Here is a 17,568-nt window from a genome sequence, read left to right as displayed (position 1 = left end):
GACTCACTTCTCGTCAAGCTCTACAAGGACTCCCTTCGTAAGTGACAAAGTGAAAGTGCTCTTCACCCCCTTTATAGGGCTCCCAGCAATCTAGATCAAGGCAAATCAACGACGTAGATCAGACACTGCCCTCTGACAGCTCGGGAAGACAAAATGACACCACCACCCTTCATACGTGTGTGGCATTGGGAAACGAAACGACACAACTACTGACCCGTCTCGAAAATGGTACGGGGGCCGAACCGGCCGACTCACTCAAATTGGTTGCACCCTAGGTCATTCAACTCAGAAAAACACACTTAAAGAGTTCCTTAGCAAAAGACTTCAGAGCTCTTCCACGCCACATTATGGCCGATCACTACACTCCTTGACTTCGGAACTGGAGGAGTGGTGTTTGGGTTATGGTTGAGCTGGCCCCGGGTGCCACGTGTCACCCCGCGACGGTCTTATCTCTTTGGCCACGTCGGTGCCACATAAGATGGATAAGCACGACCAATAAAGGAGAACCTTGTATGGATAAGGAGTAAAACTCCACCGGAGATTAGGACTTATCCCGAAGACCTCGGCAGACAACCTCATCCCGACAACCCCGAATGCATCATCCGAATAGGACACGAATCCTCGGCTATAAGTAAGTAATGCTTGCTCAAGGTAAGGGACTTTTGACTCTTCAGACTCCATACTGTTGCTTTGCCTCTACTCGTACCGGCACATTTCTCTCAACTACTCGGCCCGACCACCCATTTTCCTTGACTGGCTTGAGCGTCGGAGTGCCTACCTGGGGAACAACTCCTCGGGCCTCCGATCACTTTCTTGTTTTAGACCTTGCTGCGTGACTTCATCCTCCTACCTTGGATTTGCCAGTTGGTAGGATTATCTAACTGCAATCTTGGTTTGAGACACCTTGGATCGGACATCAATTAAATTTAAAAAATTCAATAATCATGGGATTACTTTGAACTCTTAAGCAAAAAACACCCCAATGAAAACAATTTAAATCAAGTAGGCACAATGTTAAGCACAATGAGCACTTGAAATTTTTTTGACGCCTGTGCAGCCCACCTTTGAAAAAGATCAAAACCCACTTTCGACAGTTGTCAAATATTTATCAAGTGCTAATTTAATGTGCTTACTTATGTTGTGCCTACTATATCCAATCCCTAATGAAAAAGTGGAAAAGAGGAATTTACGACTCAACAAGGCCTTGGTTTTTTTTTTCCATCACAATCTTGATAGTCGATGATGAATACGGTTTATTTCCTGAAATAAATAAATAAATAAAAGCAATGACTAAGTGAGTGTTTTACAACTGAACTGTTTTTCTTGTCATTGGTTCAAAAAATAAATCAAAATCATCTTGAAAACAATTTTTTTTTTAAATAAAAACACAAAAAGCATATTCTTGGTTGTGTGTGTAATTTTTGTTTTCAAGATTGAAACTAAAACCAAACACATGCTATTGAATATTGTTTGAAAACATGTTTTCGTTTAATTATTCAACATAGTGTTCCATAAATCATATAAATTCTATACTAGAAAATTTATTTTTGTGTTAAAAACCAATATTTTGTTGATTCAAAAAACATGTATTGTTTTTTTGAGACAAAACCAATTTGTTTAATAGAATTCAATAACGTGTTTTTATTTTTTATTGATGTGACGATTCCAAAAACAAGAAACAAATTAAAACAAAAACATTCATGATGTAGAACACCCCTAAGATATTTTAATGCAGTGATTGTGTACCAAGTCACCAACACTTTGCGTAGGAGACTTGAGATTGGTTGAAGGTATTTTACTTGTAATATTTTAGGTTGGTCGATATAAATTTTAGGAGAACATATTTTTTCTACCACAAATGCTTTGAGTTTTCAATATAACATTCGGTACTATTGATGTTTCTTCAAGAAAAGCCAAATTTAGTAGGTGTTTGGCACTAGAGCATAGGGGTGCAACTTGGGTGGTCCCAACCCAAGCCCAAATCGGCCCAACCTAACATTTTGCACGACTTGGGGTTGGATTTTCGATCCTTGGGCCAGGTTCAAGCCCAAGAAATTGGCCCAACTATACATATTCATACATACATATGTATATATATGTAATTTTGCACACATATTTACATATATATGCATACATATTTGCGTGTGTATACACACACATTTGTATACATATTTACATATATACACATAAATATATGTATAATTTTAGAGTGGGTCCATTGACCAACCCGAGCCTGAGCCCGAGCCCAACCAAAGTGCATCAAATTACAGTGTGGGATGGGCTCGGGTTGGCAAGATCAGGTTTGACCTTAGGCTCGGTCTGGGCTTGGGCCTTAAGCCCAAATTTTAGGGTCAAGCCTGGGTTGACCATAAACCTAGCCCAACCGGTCCGACTTGCACCCCTACTAGAGCATTTTACAAGCGCTCCGTTTTTGCTGATGTGTCATTCATGCCACATCAACAATTAAATGAAATCGGTAATAAAATAGCATTTGGCAATATGTTTCTCAAAAAATATTATTTTTTTCAATTATTAGCTTGGGATTTGAGAAATGAGGGGTTTCTTGAATCGTTAAATTGACAATTCTTGAATCACCTTGATGATCTTGAAGCACTAAGATGACGTGACACATTGAAATATGAAAAAGTAGACTTCTTTTCCGATATTATAAGTATATTATAATAGTAAACCAAATCACTTTAAAATACCAATTATCTCTTTTATATTACAAAAAAAGGGTGAAACAAAACAGTGTAAATCTATGGCGCCATACACCCACTTAGTGTTTCTGTTATAAATGTCAACACCAAATTCAACGCCTATACTTTTAGTGTAAATGGTTATTTGATGTGATGCGACAAGACCATTTCTCAGAAATTTGTATTGACCAACTTAAAACATTGTAAGTAGAAGCGGCAATGATACCAAACACAACCTTAAGTTTTGAGGAATTGTCGCCTTAAGGCAATCCATTAGAATGGTCAGTATATATATTTGATGTCTAACTAGGAATAGAGAGAACATATTTGGTAATCTTATGAACAACAACATTTCTACTTTTCTAGTTCTAGGAATCTAGAACACTGAGGCCCCGTTTGGTGTGCCTTTTCGCGCGGTCTTTCGGCTGTTTATAAGTCAGGTAGACCACGCCATGGTTTTTTTTTTTGTTTGGTTCGTAACAGATCTAGTTGCCAAAAGTCGATGCACCAAAAAGACGCGAGAAGTCCATTTTGGGCAGATTTCGGGAAGTTGGAATGGAGTTTTTTCGTATCTTTCTTTCTTTATTCTTATGCGAAAAGGCATAGGAAGACGCACGGTAGCCAAACTAGCTTCGTGCTGCTCAGATCTTCATGCAAAAACTCAATGCGTCTTTTAACTGTCAAAGCTACCAGGAGATCTTCCCAAAAAGACTTGCCAAACAGCCCCTAAGTAAATAAGGAATCTTCATAAACAATCCGCAATAATGGGGATGATGCGTAAGGGAGGTAGAGTTTCTTTCTCTTCAACAGACATGTGATAATTGTAAGAGAATCCCCTAGCATGGTTTTCAAATCGCCATTGACCCGGACGGTCGAACTATTTGGCCTGAGAATCGTCTAGGCAACTGATTCCATTTTACCCCAAACCCAATCCTTGGCCAAAAACCATTGAATCAGTCAACAACCCGTTGACTTGGGTGGTCGAACCGTCGACCCATTGACCTGCTCAATGATTTTGGCCGTTTTTTATTTTTAATTTTTGTTGTCAGAATGGGCCGTCTGTTCAAATCGGATAATTGAACCGTCAACCCAAAAACCAGTGGCCATAACGGTTCTATTTTCGAGCCATTTTTTAAAACCATGTCCCCTAGTTCCATAGCTGAGGCACCAACAATTTAGAGCTAGACAAAGACCTTGAAGAACAGTTGGTGCTTCCACATCCGCAGTCGAGCAATGATAAGCTTTCTTAGCTTTCCCATAGCAGAAGCCGCCTAGATAATGATCTCTGATGATGATGCTCACCCCTCCCATGTGGTAATTTTTTTTGTAAGGCTTAAAGCATATTTCATTCATTCAAGAAATTGATACAAGTATAGAGAATTGCCAACAAGGCCAATCAGAACCCATATACAATTTCTCAAGAAGAACAAAATATATAAACAGATGAAGGAGAACATAATGAACTTTTGCAATCAAACAAAGGTGAATTTAAAATCACCAACAGAAATAGATAAGCACAACTCCAATCCACCACAAATGGCAAGAGAAATGATAGGAGAGGTTCCCAAAAGAAATTGCAAAGAACTGATAATAGTATGGTTGAGGTAGATTTGCAAAAGACGGAATAGCCCCAAACATTACAACCGCTACTAGAGACTATAATTGCCTTCTATAACTGCATCCATTGGAGAACTACGAATGAAACTGGCCATGAATTGCATCTACCAGAGAACCGCGAACGAAATTAACCATGGACGGAAAAACATAAAGCAACATCCACCGGTACCGAATGCCCAATACAGGATCCAAGAGAAAGTAACCCCTTGTCAAAATGCCTACAGAAAGAAGAAAAAAAAAAGCACAAAAAGAGGCAAATAGTGGAGAAAACCAAATGGGAAAGGTAAGGGAAATAGATGGGAGGAAGAATAGTGGGAAGAATGGAGAGAACCAAATGGAAGGAGGAGCAAAGAATGAAAGCAAGGGGGGAAGGAAGAAAAGAAACAACAGAAGGAGAAAAAAAGAAAAAAAAACAACAAGAAAAGAAAAGAAACCATAATGGAATGGGGGACTCCCCAAAGGGAGCCACCCCAATAGAGAGATTGATAAAACCTCAGAGAAACTTGAGAGAGAAGCTCTCTCCAAACAAAGAGAGAGAGAGAGAGAGAGAGGGAATGGTTTCGCAACTTGTAGAGGGGGAACGATTTCGTGACTTGCAAAGAAGGAACGGTTTTTTGTTCTCTTATTCTCCCGTGTGGTAATTGAGTGCTACATCTATCCACAAGTTGTATTTATAATTAATATATAATTATAAACTATAAAACTTGACTAAATATCCAACTGCAATCCTGAGCTCAGTTGGTAACTTGGTACTATCGGTAGAATGGTGATATAACAACCAACAATCGTGGGTTCTCATTGATCATAGTTTTGTATTGCCAGACAACTTTTTTATTGGGTAGAAAATTTGTAAGTTTCATTCCAACCAGAAGAACAAAAGATAAAAACTAGAATATGAGAGAATAACACCAAATAAGAAACACCCTGAAAGAAAAACAACCACTGTACCAAAAAACATCAAAACTTATAAACTCCAACACACAGAAAAAACACATGGTTTTTGAACCACCATTGACCCGGATGGTTGGACTGCTTGACTTGGGAGCTGTTTAGGCAACTGGTTCCATTTTACCCCAAATCCGATCTCTAGCTAAAAACCGTTGAATCGATCAATGATCCGTTGACCTAGATGGGCAAACTGTTGACCCGTTCAACAGTTTGGCCATTTTTTATTTTATTTTATTTTGGTCAAAATGGATCATCAATTTGAATCGTTGACCCAAAAACCGGTGGCTAGAATAGTTCCGATTCTGGGTCATTTTTTAAAACATTGGAAAAAATAATTGGTACCATAGATAAAATTCTGATATTGATCTAAAAACGGGTGATGAGGAGATGGGATTTTCTGCCAACATAACACATTCAACCCTCTACTAGCATGATCTCACACGTCACACCTTATATCTCATGGGGTTGGAATGTGTCGGTGACGAGTCCATTCGGAATGGTCAAACTGCTGACTGTCGCACAAATGGGTGATTAAAACAGTTTCAATTCGGGATGATTTTCAAAACATTTATGTCGACCTCCCAATATTTTAATTGTCAACAGTGAAGTTATATCCTTGAGCCAATTCACCCTTTCTTTTCTCACAAAATAATACATACAAAATATAAGGTTTTGCACTTTAAATATTTGCATTTGTACTCCTTTCAAAATGAGCCTAAAATGCAACCAACACAGAAGAACTTGCAATGCAATTTGAACCTTTCTTTCATATTTTGCAAGTCTGCCAACATAGTCAGCATATGTTATGTTCATTATGCTGTGAACGGGATGCGTCCCCAATCACATCTGAACACCTGTTCACTCATGCATATTTGACTTTCTCCTATTCAAGCACAACTAATAAATACCCTTAGGTTATGTTTGGTTTGAAGGAAAAGGTAGGGAAAGGAAGGGAAAGACAGGAAAACCAATACAAGGTTTGTAAAGGTTTCTCTACCTTGCCTTTCCTTTCCCTACATTTTCCTTTAAACCAAACATAGCCTTAGTCTTATTTAATTAGCATTTTATTTTAGATCTCCTTGAACTATGGGGTCAGTAATTATTACCCCTTATTTTTCATTTGTGACAAAGATCCCTTTGAAGTCTTCTCAGTTGCTCAAATAGAACATTGTAGATTTCTGGCTTGATTTAATATCCATATGAATTAGTAGAGTTTTTTTTTTTTTTCAATAGATAGAAATTGAACGCTTTGCTTGGTTTTTCTTAGTTTATTGGAGAAAGGAGTGGATAATTTCTATATTTTAAGATGAAGAGATATATTCATTTGAAGTTCAAGTGGATTGTTTATGCTAGATTTTTGAATTATGATGAAGTTAAATAAACTTGTTGTTCTATGTTGGTGAAATAATTATTGTTATTTTAGTTGGTTTCGTTTGGAGAAAATGAATGCATTTTTTGGTCAATTAGAGTTTAAGAGAAATTGAATAAGAAAAAGAAAATAAAGAAAATTCAAGTGGATATTTTAGTAATTTATTGCATTATATCAATTAACGGCTAAGGGCATAGTTGTCACAAAGTAAAAATTCAGGGATAATTGTCACTGTCCCCATAGTACAAAGGGTCATTGTAATTTATCCTTTCTAATAATCTAATATGCTAATTTATGCCCCTATTCTTGTCTCTTTCCTTCTTCTCTCCTTCTCTCTAACCCTAATTGGACATAAAATAAGACATTAAACAAAGTGAGCCCATCTCTCTCTCTCTCTCTCTCTTTCTCTCTCTCTCTCTCACACACACACCACAAGTGACAAATTCGATTAGTGACTTTGCTCAAGTATCATGGTTCAACATATGTGGGCCATATTACCTAGAAGTCCCTTGTCTTGCGGAGAGGCTTTAATCTCTTTAATGAGGCGTTTGATACAATGGCATTGTGTTGTCATCTATTTGAGAATAAGGATTAAAATATCGATACGATATGCCCCGATCAATATCGGACTGCATTAATATGAGATATGCTAGGAATGTAGGTGAATCTTGTCATTTGTGCCTACTAGTCCAACAAGGTTCAAAGTATCGACACGTATTGGCCGATACGTATCATTCCGAGACCCCTCCGATATGCCCCTACAATGGGCGTATCGAGGATCTGACCGATTTAGGGGGTGGAGGAGCCCTAAACTGGCCCCCCTGAATCGACTGCAAAAAAAAAGCACAAAATGCTATATCAATTCACCTGGGCGTATCTATATTTTGAACCTTGCGGTCCGATACGCCACCGTATCGGTGCGTATTGCATAGTATCGGTTCGATACACACCATAAAGCCATTTGTTATTTTATGTTAATAAGTGTAATAAGATAAGTTTTATTAAACTTAATGTTTATATACAAACAAAAAACAATATACATTTATTTTCAAAAACTTCAACTATAAATTAAAAAGAACAATATTCAAAATTAATATTTTATAAATCAATGGAATACATTTATACAAATAAAACATTCATAATAGAATAATTATTTTAATACTTAAATTTTATAAATTTGCATATGGCATATACCTTAAGTTTTTATAAATTATTAATTAATATTTTAATTTGCATTAAATAACAATGTATTTATTATTTACAAAAAAAAGTATTGTTGACAAAGTATTTGAAAATATAATATAAATTGAATCTATCAAATCCATTAATCTACATTTTATATAAAAAATAATTTTTAACTTCAAAGTTTTATTAAAATTAAACATTAATAATGGAAAAAATATTTTAGTAATTAAAATTTATGAAATTTAATATGATATGCATTTTCAAAATTTTATAGATTTGATATATTTTAAACTAAGATTATATATTTTTATAAATTATTAATTGATATTTTATAATAACATATTTATTGTTTACAAAAATATTATTATTATTTATCAAACATTTAAGAATTAATTTTTTAGTTTAATTTTTTATTAATATTAAAAAATAAAAATCGTAAAACAAAAAAGTGATATAATAATTCAAATATAATAATTGCATATACTTTATGCCTTACACTTTAATAGATAATAAAATAATATTGACTTTTTGCATATATTAATTTATAAAAATCTATATAATATTTGCCTTAAACTCTTGATTAATACATTATTAATAAAATTGTATAATATCTACATGTATATATATATATATATATATACATATATATCATTTAAATATACAATTCCTATGTTTTTATATATTACTTATAGTTATTTTAACATTAAACTTAATGCCATTAATATAATTATAAAATTTTCCTACATTTTCTTATCTATATTTTTTCATTCGCTTTCATATTCAAATTGTCCAATATAATATCCAATACTTTAATCCTTATTCGAAAGGAAAGAAGCAAAACTCGATGATTACTTTGTCTTAATTTTCTATTTTTAAATGTTTCCTCTGGTCACCAAGAGCACTACTCTCGGGCGTACAGTTTCTTGTTGAGGCAATAGAAGAGGTCTTATTTAAGTAATTCGTATTTTTCAGTTCCAATGTAGAATAATTGGATCATTTCTTCAACGTTCCTAATACGTGGCTTGTAAGAAGACTATTTTTCTGCTTGGGCCAGAATAGCTTAAATCGACTCCAAGGAATAACTAACAAGGTCATTATTTGTTGCTCGAAAGGACAATGTTCTCCAGTTTTGGATCGAAATTGAGACCCCGTTTGGACATATACAAAATAGAAAGTTTTACGTTAGTATTAAAAAATGAAACCATAAATTAAATGGGATTAACATGTGCTCACACAGGAGCAAGCCAAGCACATTGAAAGGATAGGTGTCCATATCTGATTGGGGACACAGACCTATCCACAGCATAGTTGACACAGCAGATCCGGACTCCAGTCACCATGGGCACGAGGCAGAAACATGGGGTAGGTGGCAATTTACGAAAGCCCCATATGAATACAGACCCCAAGACACGCTCTATGCTCAGTTTGGGAAGGATGCAAAATACAAAATGTACAGAGCAATTACAAGGTTTATAAATATTGTATACAAGGTTTTGCATTGCACATATTTGTATTTGTACTCTTCCCAAACTTGAGCCTGAGAAAAAAATGACAACACAACCCATCCTCCGGGCTTCAAAAGGGATGGACATGGATGTTAAGTTGCCCCTTGAGAGAATTCTGTGAAGGTGGTAAGGTGCTGCCAATGCTATACAAGAATAAAATGACTCAAAGGGGCAGTTCTGGCTTGACTGGGTACCAAGGAGAATAAAAAATATACGAGAACAGTTCAACTGTAAAAAGATGATTTGAGAATGCACACGATATGCCTTTAGATGTTATAAGAGATAAAAGCAGGATACACATGGATTTTAGATCTTCATAGAGAGATACCCTGAAGGAGACATCAAATGTGCTGGTGGCTCTCACGATCTAGATACCAGAACTAAATCAGCTTACCAGCCCATCAAAGTTCTTCTCACTCTGTCTACAATCTGAGTTCTGGTTTGATTGTTTGCCAATGGATACTCGTGGCTTTCTTCCAAAAGAAATCTGTATACTTCCCATTGGCGATCAGATGTATAATACCTTCCAATTTCAGCCTACAACACAGAAAAGAGAGTTTCTATAATCCCCAGACGTGAAAAAACAAGCTAAAAAGCATTATGACAACTTCCTAGTATCATGTTTTACCGAGAAGATGCAGATCCCTAGCATCTTTAGAGCAAGAGTAACATCATAGAAAACTCGTGGCCTTCCCTTTCCAGACAATTCTACAGGATTAGCAACCAAGAGTTCAGTGTCTGGTCCCCGGTTAGCAATACTCACCCGCAATGGGTGAAGCATCTCCACCTTTAAACGGGAACACAATGCACTTTGCTTTTCAGGATCCACCATCTTTTTGCCATCCATTTGCTGAACAAAAAGGTCTACATCCCGGTAACCTTTGGTACTCGATGTGTATCGACCATAAGCTATCTAGATGACAAGCAACAAAAGAATTCATATCTAAGAATAGCCAAAGTACCAATTTTACTAAACAGAGCCAAAAACCAATTGTAGCATATATTAAGATACATAGGTGCATGATTATGTACTATGAACTACTGCGGGAGGTACCATGAGGAGCTAGTCCCACTGGCAAATTGCAGTTGCCAGTTGGACAGCAAAATCAGATAAGACCTAAATCAAACTGAATACATTATCCTAGCCATTTAACCTACCTTATATTAAGAAAGTTGGACAAAATACATAACTCATAAGATTAACAGTCAAAAAGAAAGCCCAGAAATTTCCAAAGAGAAATCATCTGAGTGGTTCAGTTGGAGAGCTCCTAGATAGGACCCATGTTGATTTTATCCAACATCAGCATGTGTAACATGAGAATTGCTGTGAGGTTGCTCTAAGATCTGCTTAATATTGGTATATTTTTAGAAACTTAAAGTTCATATAATATACACAACTTCATGGTTACTGCCATAAATAGACAACTAGGATCCATGCTACTCGATGACAGGCACATCAATGATGTTCAGAGGAGAAAGAAAGAGAATGAATGGTCTGGTTGTGTCAAATCAAACCAACAGTGTCCCCAACCATCTGCAGCATCTGACATCTAAACTAACCTCAGCAATGCTCAAGATACAAGATTTTCCCCCAGTTTGGTGTAAAAGTGGGGGACCACCTAGGCTAATGTTCTAATATGTTTGGTTTATGAAGCACCCGTGTCCTAGCTTTGCTCATCCTACACATTAAACCTTAAACGAATTAGATGAATGGGAGTAGAATACACTACAAGTACCTGAATATTGCAATCCTTCATTGTTCTCATAATGTCATATAAAAGACCCTTTTGATCAACACAATGCATTTGAATCAAGGTATGAGCTGGGCTCAAGGAGTTGTCTATTGTAACACAAGCCTTTTTGAGTTTAGTCAAATCTGCACTAAGAGCTTGAGAGCGAGTTTCCTTGTCTGAGAACTCACAATTAAACAATTCCTCAGCAGCTTCTGATGAAATAGAAGAGACACCTTGCTGCATTTCATATTCAGGTCCTGCCAGCTGGAGCTCACAGCTGACACAGGACTCTCCAAGAATGGCATTGAGCCGTTCACATGTGTCATCCTGTCGCCTTTTTGTGTGTAATAGCTCCCTGAAATGATACAATCACAGAGAGTAAATTACCAACTAGAGTCCATATATATTGGTTCTGATGTGCACTCCTGAATCTTAAAAAATATCTTTTCTGTCCTATTTAAGAAAGATGACCAAAATACTTTTCAACAAGGAAATTAATAGTTCGGAATGACTAAGTGTCATTGAAAACCCTTATCTATGTCATACTTTCCTAAAATCTCTTCCCAATCCTTTCCTATTAATTCTCCCCAAACCCCTCCCTATGGGGTTATCCACTAGGAGAAGAAGAAAGAAAGAAAGAACAATTGATATAAGAAAAAAGTCCTACTAGTGTGTCCATAATAGGTAAACAAGGAAAATTAAGGACTATTACACTCTTGACCGAAGTTAAATTTGAACTTTTATTTAATAGTTCTCATCTAGTACTTCAATTACAATGACTATTTATAATCTCAAAAGAAGGGCTTAGATCTCCTTTTGCACTCCAATTTGGACAAGGAAACTGACCCAAAACAACTTTTACTTGTGCTAACACCAAGGTAAACCCATTACGCACACCTAATAAGAATTTCAACTCCTAAAACAATTCTAGATACCCATCACTAATCCTACTAAAACCAAATAAACAAAAAAACAGTTCCAATAGAAATCAAGAAATAGAAATACCCAAATCCCATCAGACTAAACTATCATTATTCAATAAAAGTCATAATTCTCGCATAACATGTTGGATTTACAAATTCTTGCTCTTGTTGGATATGTAATCAATGACCTCAATAACCTATCTAAGGATACCAAGATCATGCAAAATGGACAAGTTTTAGCCTCTGAAAAAATAGGCAGAAAAGAAAGTGACATGATTGCATCTTCAACTGTTCAAAATTCCAAAACCTCTGTTCTTTTTTGATTGAAAGGATTCCACTTTTTTTTTTCTTTTCTTCTCCTTTTTTTTTTGTTTTGTTTTGTAAATGCTATACTGATACACCTGAACTGTTTGTGGGCTCCTAGCCCCTCTTCATATAAATACAATACCTTTATCACTTATCAAAAATAAAAATAAAAAACTCACTAACAAGACTCTCTTAACTAATTTTACTTGTCAAAAAAAAAAAAAAAGAAAAGTAAGAAATTGTCATTGGTTCAAATTGACAAATAACTTTTAGAAGTTCAATTTGATCAAAATCTTGATCATCCAAAAAACATGAAATTGTCACTGGTTCAAGGATCTGTAAAAACTTGATTTATTCTTCCATTCACGTTTGACCTTCCCCCTCCCTTTCCTTGTCTAAATCAAAAAGTTGGAATTTGAAGAGGAAAAAGAAAACAAGAGAACTTGGCTCGCTCTACCAAATAAGGTGTGAAAAATAATAAAAGAGTTTGTGTGTGTGCACACGTATATCCAACTTAATGATTTCTCATTGTTTGCCACCCCAGAATATTCAATTAGATGTTTCTTTTTCTATTGGATCATTCCATGAAGAGATTCCATGTCAATTTCTCATCTTTTCCACCCAACATACTTTGCCATTACTTTTCTTTTTTATGTCAATATATTCTGTCAATGCTTTCTTTTGGATCAGTTGACGATGAGAGTCTAAAGCAATGAAAAGAACATCATACAATCAGAAAACTCCAAACTGACCTCTCAGTTTATATTTCCTAGTGCAGGATGGCCCTCTACGTCCTCTCAATCAGCGCATGAAGACTTGAATGGGCAAAAAACCAAAACTCTAGTGTGGACAAGCCGCTAATTGGAGAAGAAGATATAAAATCTAGTACACTAAGCAAGAATAATAGGTGATTCCCTGATCAATGTAACCCTTTAATAAGTAATAAATAGTAAGTGTGAGCACTATCAGAGCTCGTGATTGCTGGACAAGGCAGTTACCAGCTTAGTTGTTCTATTCTATCCAACAGTTTCCAACACCTTATCATTGACCAAATCAAACACCTAGGCCATCCGGCCATCCTTTTACAGCCTTTTTTATTCACATGAAAAAGCTCCTCATGATGCCATAATTAGTCTTCACTGCAAATGGCTGAAAATTATCAACCACTTTTATTAGGTGGAAATCCAAGACATGGTAGACCAGTTAAAATAGAAGCAAAAAGTTGAGACTGATACAAAGCTTGACCAAAGCCATGAATAACCAAGTCAAGATTAATAATATAAAAACCTGAGAAATTATAAGGCAACACCATGCCACGAAAACAAGGAAAAAAGAAATTATTATACCAAGAAAAAATATATCAAATAAGAAAAGATTACATACGGGATAACTCACATTCCATCCGTGATAAAGAAGAGGTCCATGACTCTGCCATCTGGGGTTGTCATAACTTTTACCCTTTGAATGGTAAGCTCAAGCTCGCACAGGACCTGAGTGACATCTATAGAGAGGCTCATGACTGATTAGCGCTAAAGACGGATAACAATTGAGAGAGAGCATGTGAAGATAAAGACATTTGTAGTTACCATGTAGCAATCCTTTTCGATCAAGGCAACAGAACTTCAAAAGGTAAACCGGGGAAGGAGAAGAGCAACTGGGTTGATTGAAGTAAAATGAAACCGAACATGACGGGCATACAGATAGAAGACGGTTTTTCAAACTTGCCCATCTAACAGTAAGTGATACAGGATGAGGCTCCACCCATAATAATATGTAGCACCATTTTCCATCGGTTGAAACATCTATACACATATGTTGTCAGCAAAGAAAATAACCCATCAGAAGAAACCTAAACTCCTGTATAAAGAGATCTATTCTGAAACCTAGATTGATCAAAACTTGAGTACAACAAGCGCTACAATTCTTTCCTTTCCTTTTCTTCTTTTATAGGGGAAAGGATGGAAACAGGACAAAAGAGTTAGTCTTAGAAACAAGCAACTCCCATAAAAATCAGAAAACTGAATTTAGCAATAAATGAATATTAAAAAAGAAAAAAAAAGTCGTATATCAAGGACTTCAATATCCAAACCCAACAAAATTGCCGACCAAGGAAAAACAATACGACGAGAACCTAATAAGATGAAACTCGTTGACAGGAGGGAAAAGAAGAAGTTAAATCAAACTAGACACATACACGCCTCTGTTACTAGAGTTTGTGATATATAAAGAGCGGTCAAGCTTTGAAGAAAACAAAAATCGTGAAGAACCGCAGAAACCCACTCGGTACCTACATTATTGGTAAAGAATCCAAACTTCAACGTTAGAAAAGAAAATAGAAACAAGAAGATTGAAGCAAAAAAAAGGGCAGAAATTCGAAACTCAAAAAGAAAAAAAGGAACGATTCCACAAATATCAGAAAGCAACAATAGGGGAAAAACAACAAAGCACTGAGATAATCCGCAAAAGACCGCCAAAATTTGTAAATAGATAGAAACCCTAGAGTAAAAGAAAAAAAAAACGGGAACAACTAAAGAGCTAAAACTGCACGGTAGATGCAGCAATCGAGCAGGAGATGGAAACCAACTGACCTCCTCTAGTAATGCAAAGCCCAAACTCGAGGATGATTCTGCAGAGGTCACATCCGAGTCCGGCCTTGTCAGGACAATTCACGGTGATAACGCATGGTTCACCAGGCTTCTTCCCTTTCTGAATTAACACCACGTCATCATTCGGCACACCCATTCTTGTAGACGACGAGAACACGGCGGCAATTCTGACCCAAGTTGCCGGAATGTCAGAAGCGAAGTAAAATTTGGATTGTGGCGACTCTTTTAGGGGAAGAGTTGGTTGGTCCTTCTCCCATCTCCTTACTACATTCTCTGAATTTGGCGGAGAGAGAGAGAGAGAGAGAGAGAGAGAGAGAGAGAGGGAGAGAGGGGGAGGGAGGCAACGAAACTAAAGGTGGTCTAAGCCTTATGTGGTTGTCGGCGTAGTATGCGGGCAATCCTCGTTAGATGTACACATCAGCAGGAACCAATTGGGATCATAATCTTGCCACGTTTCGAACCAATAAAGGTTGGATGGAACTTTTTTTTCCCGGTCGGACCATCACTACCGGAACCGGAATGCTGAATGCTGAATGCTGATGCAGGTGTGCTGCTGTTCCTGTTCGGGCTTTGACTGGCACTGAAGAACAGAAAGATGAGACAGAAGTATTGAACTATTGATCCTCAATCAAATGCTTTAATAACTGTGCTGTGAGTCTGTGACTGTGACCATATTCATATACCCCTTCCTTATCAGACGAAACGAAGTCATGAACTGGTAAAAATAAAATTTCTCGATTGGGAGGATGCTTAGCCATTCTCATTGATTGCCATCTGGACTATATAAATATTATAATTGAGGGAATGGAGACACGTATTACGTGGAATATGAGTGATGCGTCCAACCACTGGGTCCCACGTGCGATACTTGAAATTAACAAAACAAACACGAAATTGTGTGTAACACTAAAACTGTAGTAATAGTGGAGCGCCATATCTTATCTTTGTGTTGTGGTTGTGGAGCCAGCCAATCACAGAGTTTTTTTCTCTAGCCACACAAACCCATGATACCGTACAAGCTAGCCCCACGTGGCTTTTCATTTGACACACGATGATATCGATATGGTGCCAATGCCATAGTGGTGGTCTCAGCCTCTCAGGCTCTCAGCTGGTGTGGTGGAGTAAATGTCTGGAACGCACGAATGAATAAAAGAGTAGAGCCAAATTGCCGTGCGGGCCAAGCCATAAGCCAACCCGTGATCTATCGAGAAACTATTTACTAAAGCCCGGCCACGGCCAGTGGATGGCTAGCCGTCGTGGATAAGGATGGAATACTGGTTGATGAAAGCGAGGCGGCTTACACGTTGAAATTGATATTTGCTTCTTGCTATCGACAAACCCACTCACTAGTCTGTTCTGCCTGATATGGTGCCCAATCAAAAAGACCAGAGGCGATCGGAATAGACTAGGCAACGAACCCTCGTTCTCGTTGACACTTGACAGACAAATATGTCGCTGTGGAGTTCGGACTGCTCCTCACAGTGCGCGCCTCATACCATCCTCACAGTGCATCGCAGCCCAGCCCGTGCGTTCTTCCCATGATAATGGTTCATGGGTCAGATTAATAGTGTAATCTTAATGGCCAGAGGACGAGGATAACTGTTGCTACGATGCGCATGGTGAGACGTAAACCTCAGGCTGTACCAGACTACCAGGAGACAAGAAGGGTTCCAGTTTTACGATTTATAGTCAACAAATTTAGAACTGGGGTTCCTACCAAGGTGTGGGAGCTTAATGTTAAGGAAAAACTAAGGGATAAGAGTGGGGGCTGAGGTTTATTATAGTTTTATTCATGGTTTTCGAACTGTTATTAATTTGGGTGGTTGGACCGTTCAGGCTGGGAGTCGTTCAAGCAATTGGTTTTATTTTATCCCAAATTTGGTTCCTAGCCAAAAACTGTTGAACCAGTTAACGATCTGTTGATTCGGGTGGTCAAACATTTGATCCGTTGACTGGTTCAATGCAAGGTTTGAAGTATTGACATGTATTGGCCGATACGTATTGTACCAGTGGCTGTAGGGATGTATCGGGTCAGCCACTGATTCAAAGGGTAACCAGGCTTTAAACCGGTTCCTCTAAACCAATTTAAAAAAAATAAAAATAAAACATAAGAAAAAGCTCCAACACAGGCCGATACGTCAACCCATATCAATATTTAGAATCTTAATTCAACGATTTTTGGTCGTTTTTTTTTTAATTTTTTGTCAAAATGTCGAAATATCAATCCAAAAACTGATGATTAGAATGGTTCTATTTCCGAATCATTGGAAAACCTTTTTCCCACACCCTAGCATTTGCAAATTGCCATGCCGTCTTCGAATTCTCCAGGCTGATGAGGAGAGAATCTTCTAAGCAAAATGTGCCAATTCAACCACCCGAAGTTGGACTTTAGTACGCCAATAATTAATTAGCACAATCAGTAATCGACAAAAAGCTAAACTAAAAAAAGTTATAGCAATTTTCTTGATACTCCAAGGAATGCATGTTGCCTGATAAAACTTTAACCAATCACCATGCCCTTAACGTCAGGGGATCGATTCTCAGGTCTCTGCTACAAGGGAGTCAGATATCTTACCAACTAAGCACCACCAGTAGGTAATTAATAAAAAAATTAGATTAATTGTATTGAATGTTGAAATAAAATAAGGTAAATGTCTAGTGAGATCAGAGATGGTCT

General features: G+C 37.0%; 1 protein-coding gene across 2 annotated transcripts; it reads right to left on the bottom strand.

The window, feature by feature from the left end:
* Nucleotides 1-9,565: 9,565 nt before the first annotated feature.
* Nucleotides 9,566-15,539, bottom strand: LOC104594585 (ACT domain-containing protein ACR9-like). 2 transcript variants are annotated; one of them, XM_010254937.3, is made up of 6 exons: nt 14,874-15,539; nt 13,872-14,087; nt 13,681-13,786; nt 11,060-11,411; nt 9,952-10,236; nt 9,566-9,860 (listed from the first exon to the last, which is right to left on the bottom strand). In XM_010254937.3, the coding sequence occupies exons 1-6, from the start codon at nt 15,025-15,027 to the stop codon at nt 9,714-9,716; spliced, it is 1,260 nt and encodes a 419-aa protein (XP_010253239.1). In that variant the 5' UTR covers nt 15,028-15,539; the 3' UTR covers nt 9,566-9,713. The 2 variants fall into 2 exon arrangements, with proteins under 2 accessions (XP_010253239.1, XP_010253240.1); XM_010254938.3 differs by having other exon boundaries at nt 10,087-10,236; nt 14,874-15,538.
* Nucleotides 15,540-17,568: the final 2,029 nt, after the last annotated feature.

Source organism: Nelumbo nucifera, chromosome 2 (assembly GCF_055504915.1).
Source record: "Nelumbo nucifera cultivar China Antique chromosome 2, China Antique-T2T, whole genome shotgun sequence".
Taxonomy (NCBI): Eukaryota; Viridiplantae; Streptophyta; class Magnoliopsida; order Proteales; family Nelumbonaceae; genus Nelumbo; species Nelumbo nucifera.
Note: the sequence above shows the minus strand (reverse complement) of the source record. Positions and strands in the feature narration are given on the sequence as shown.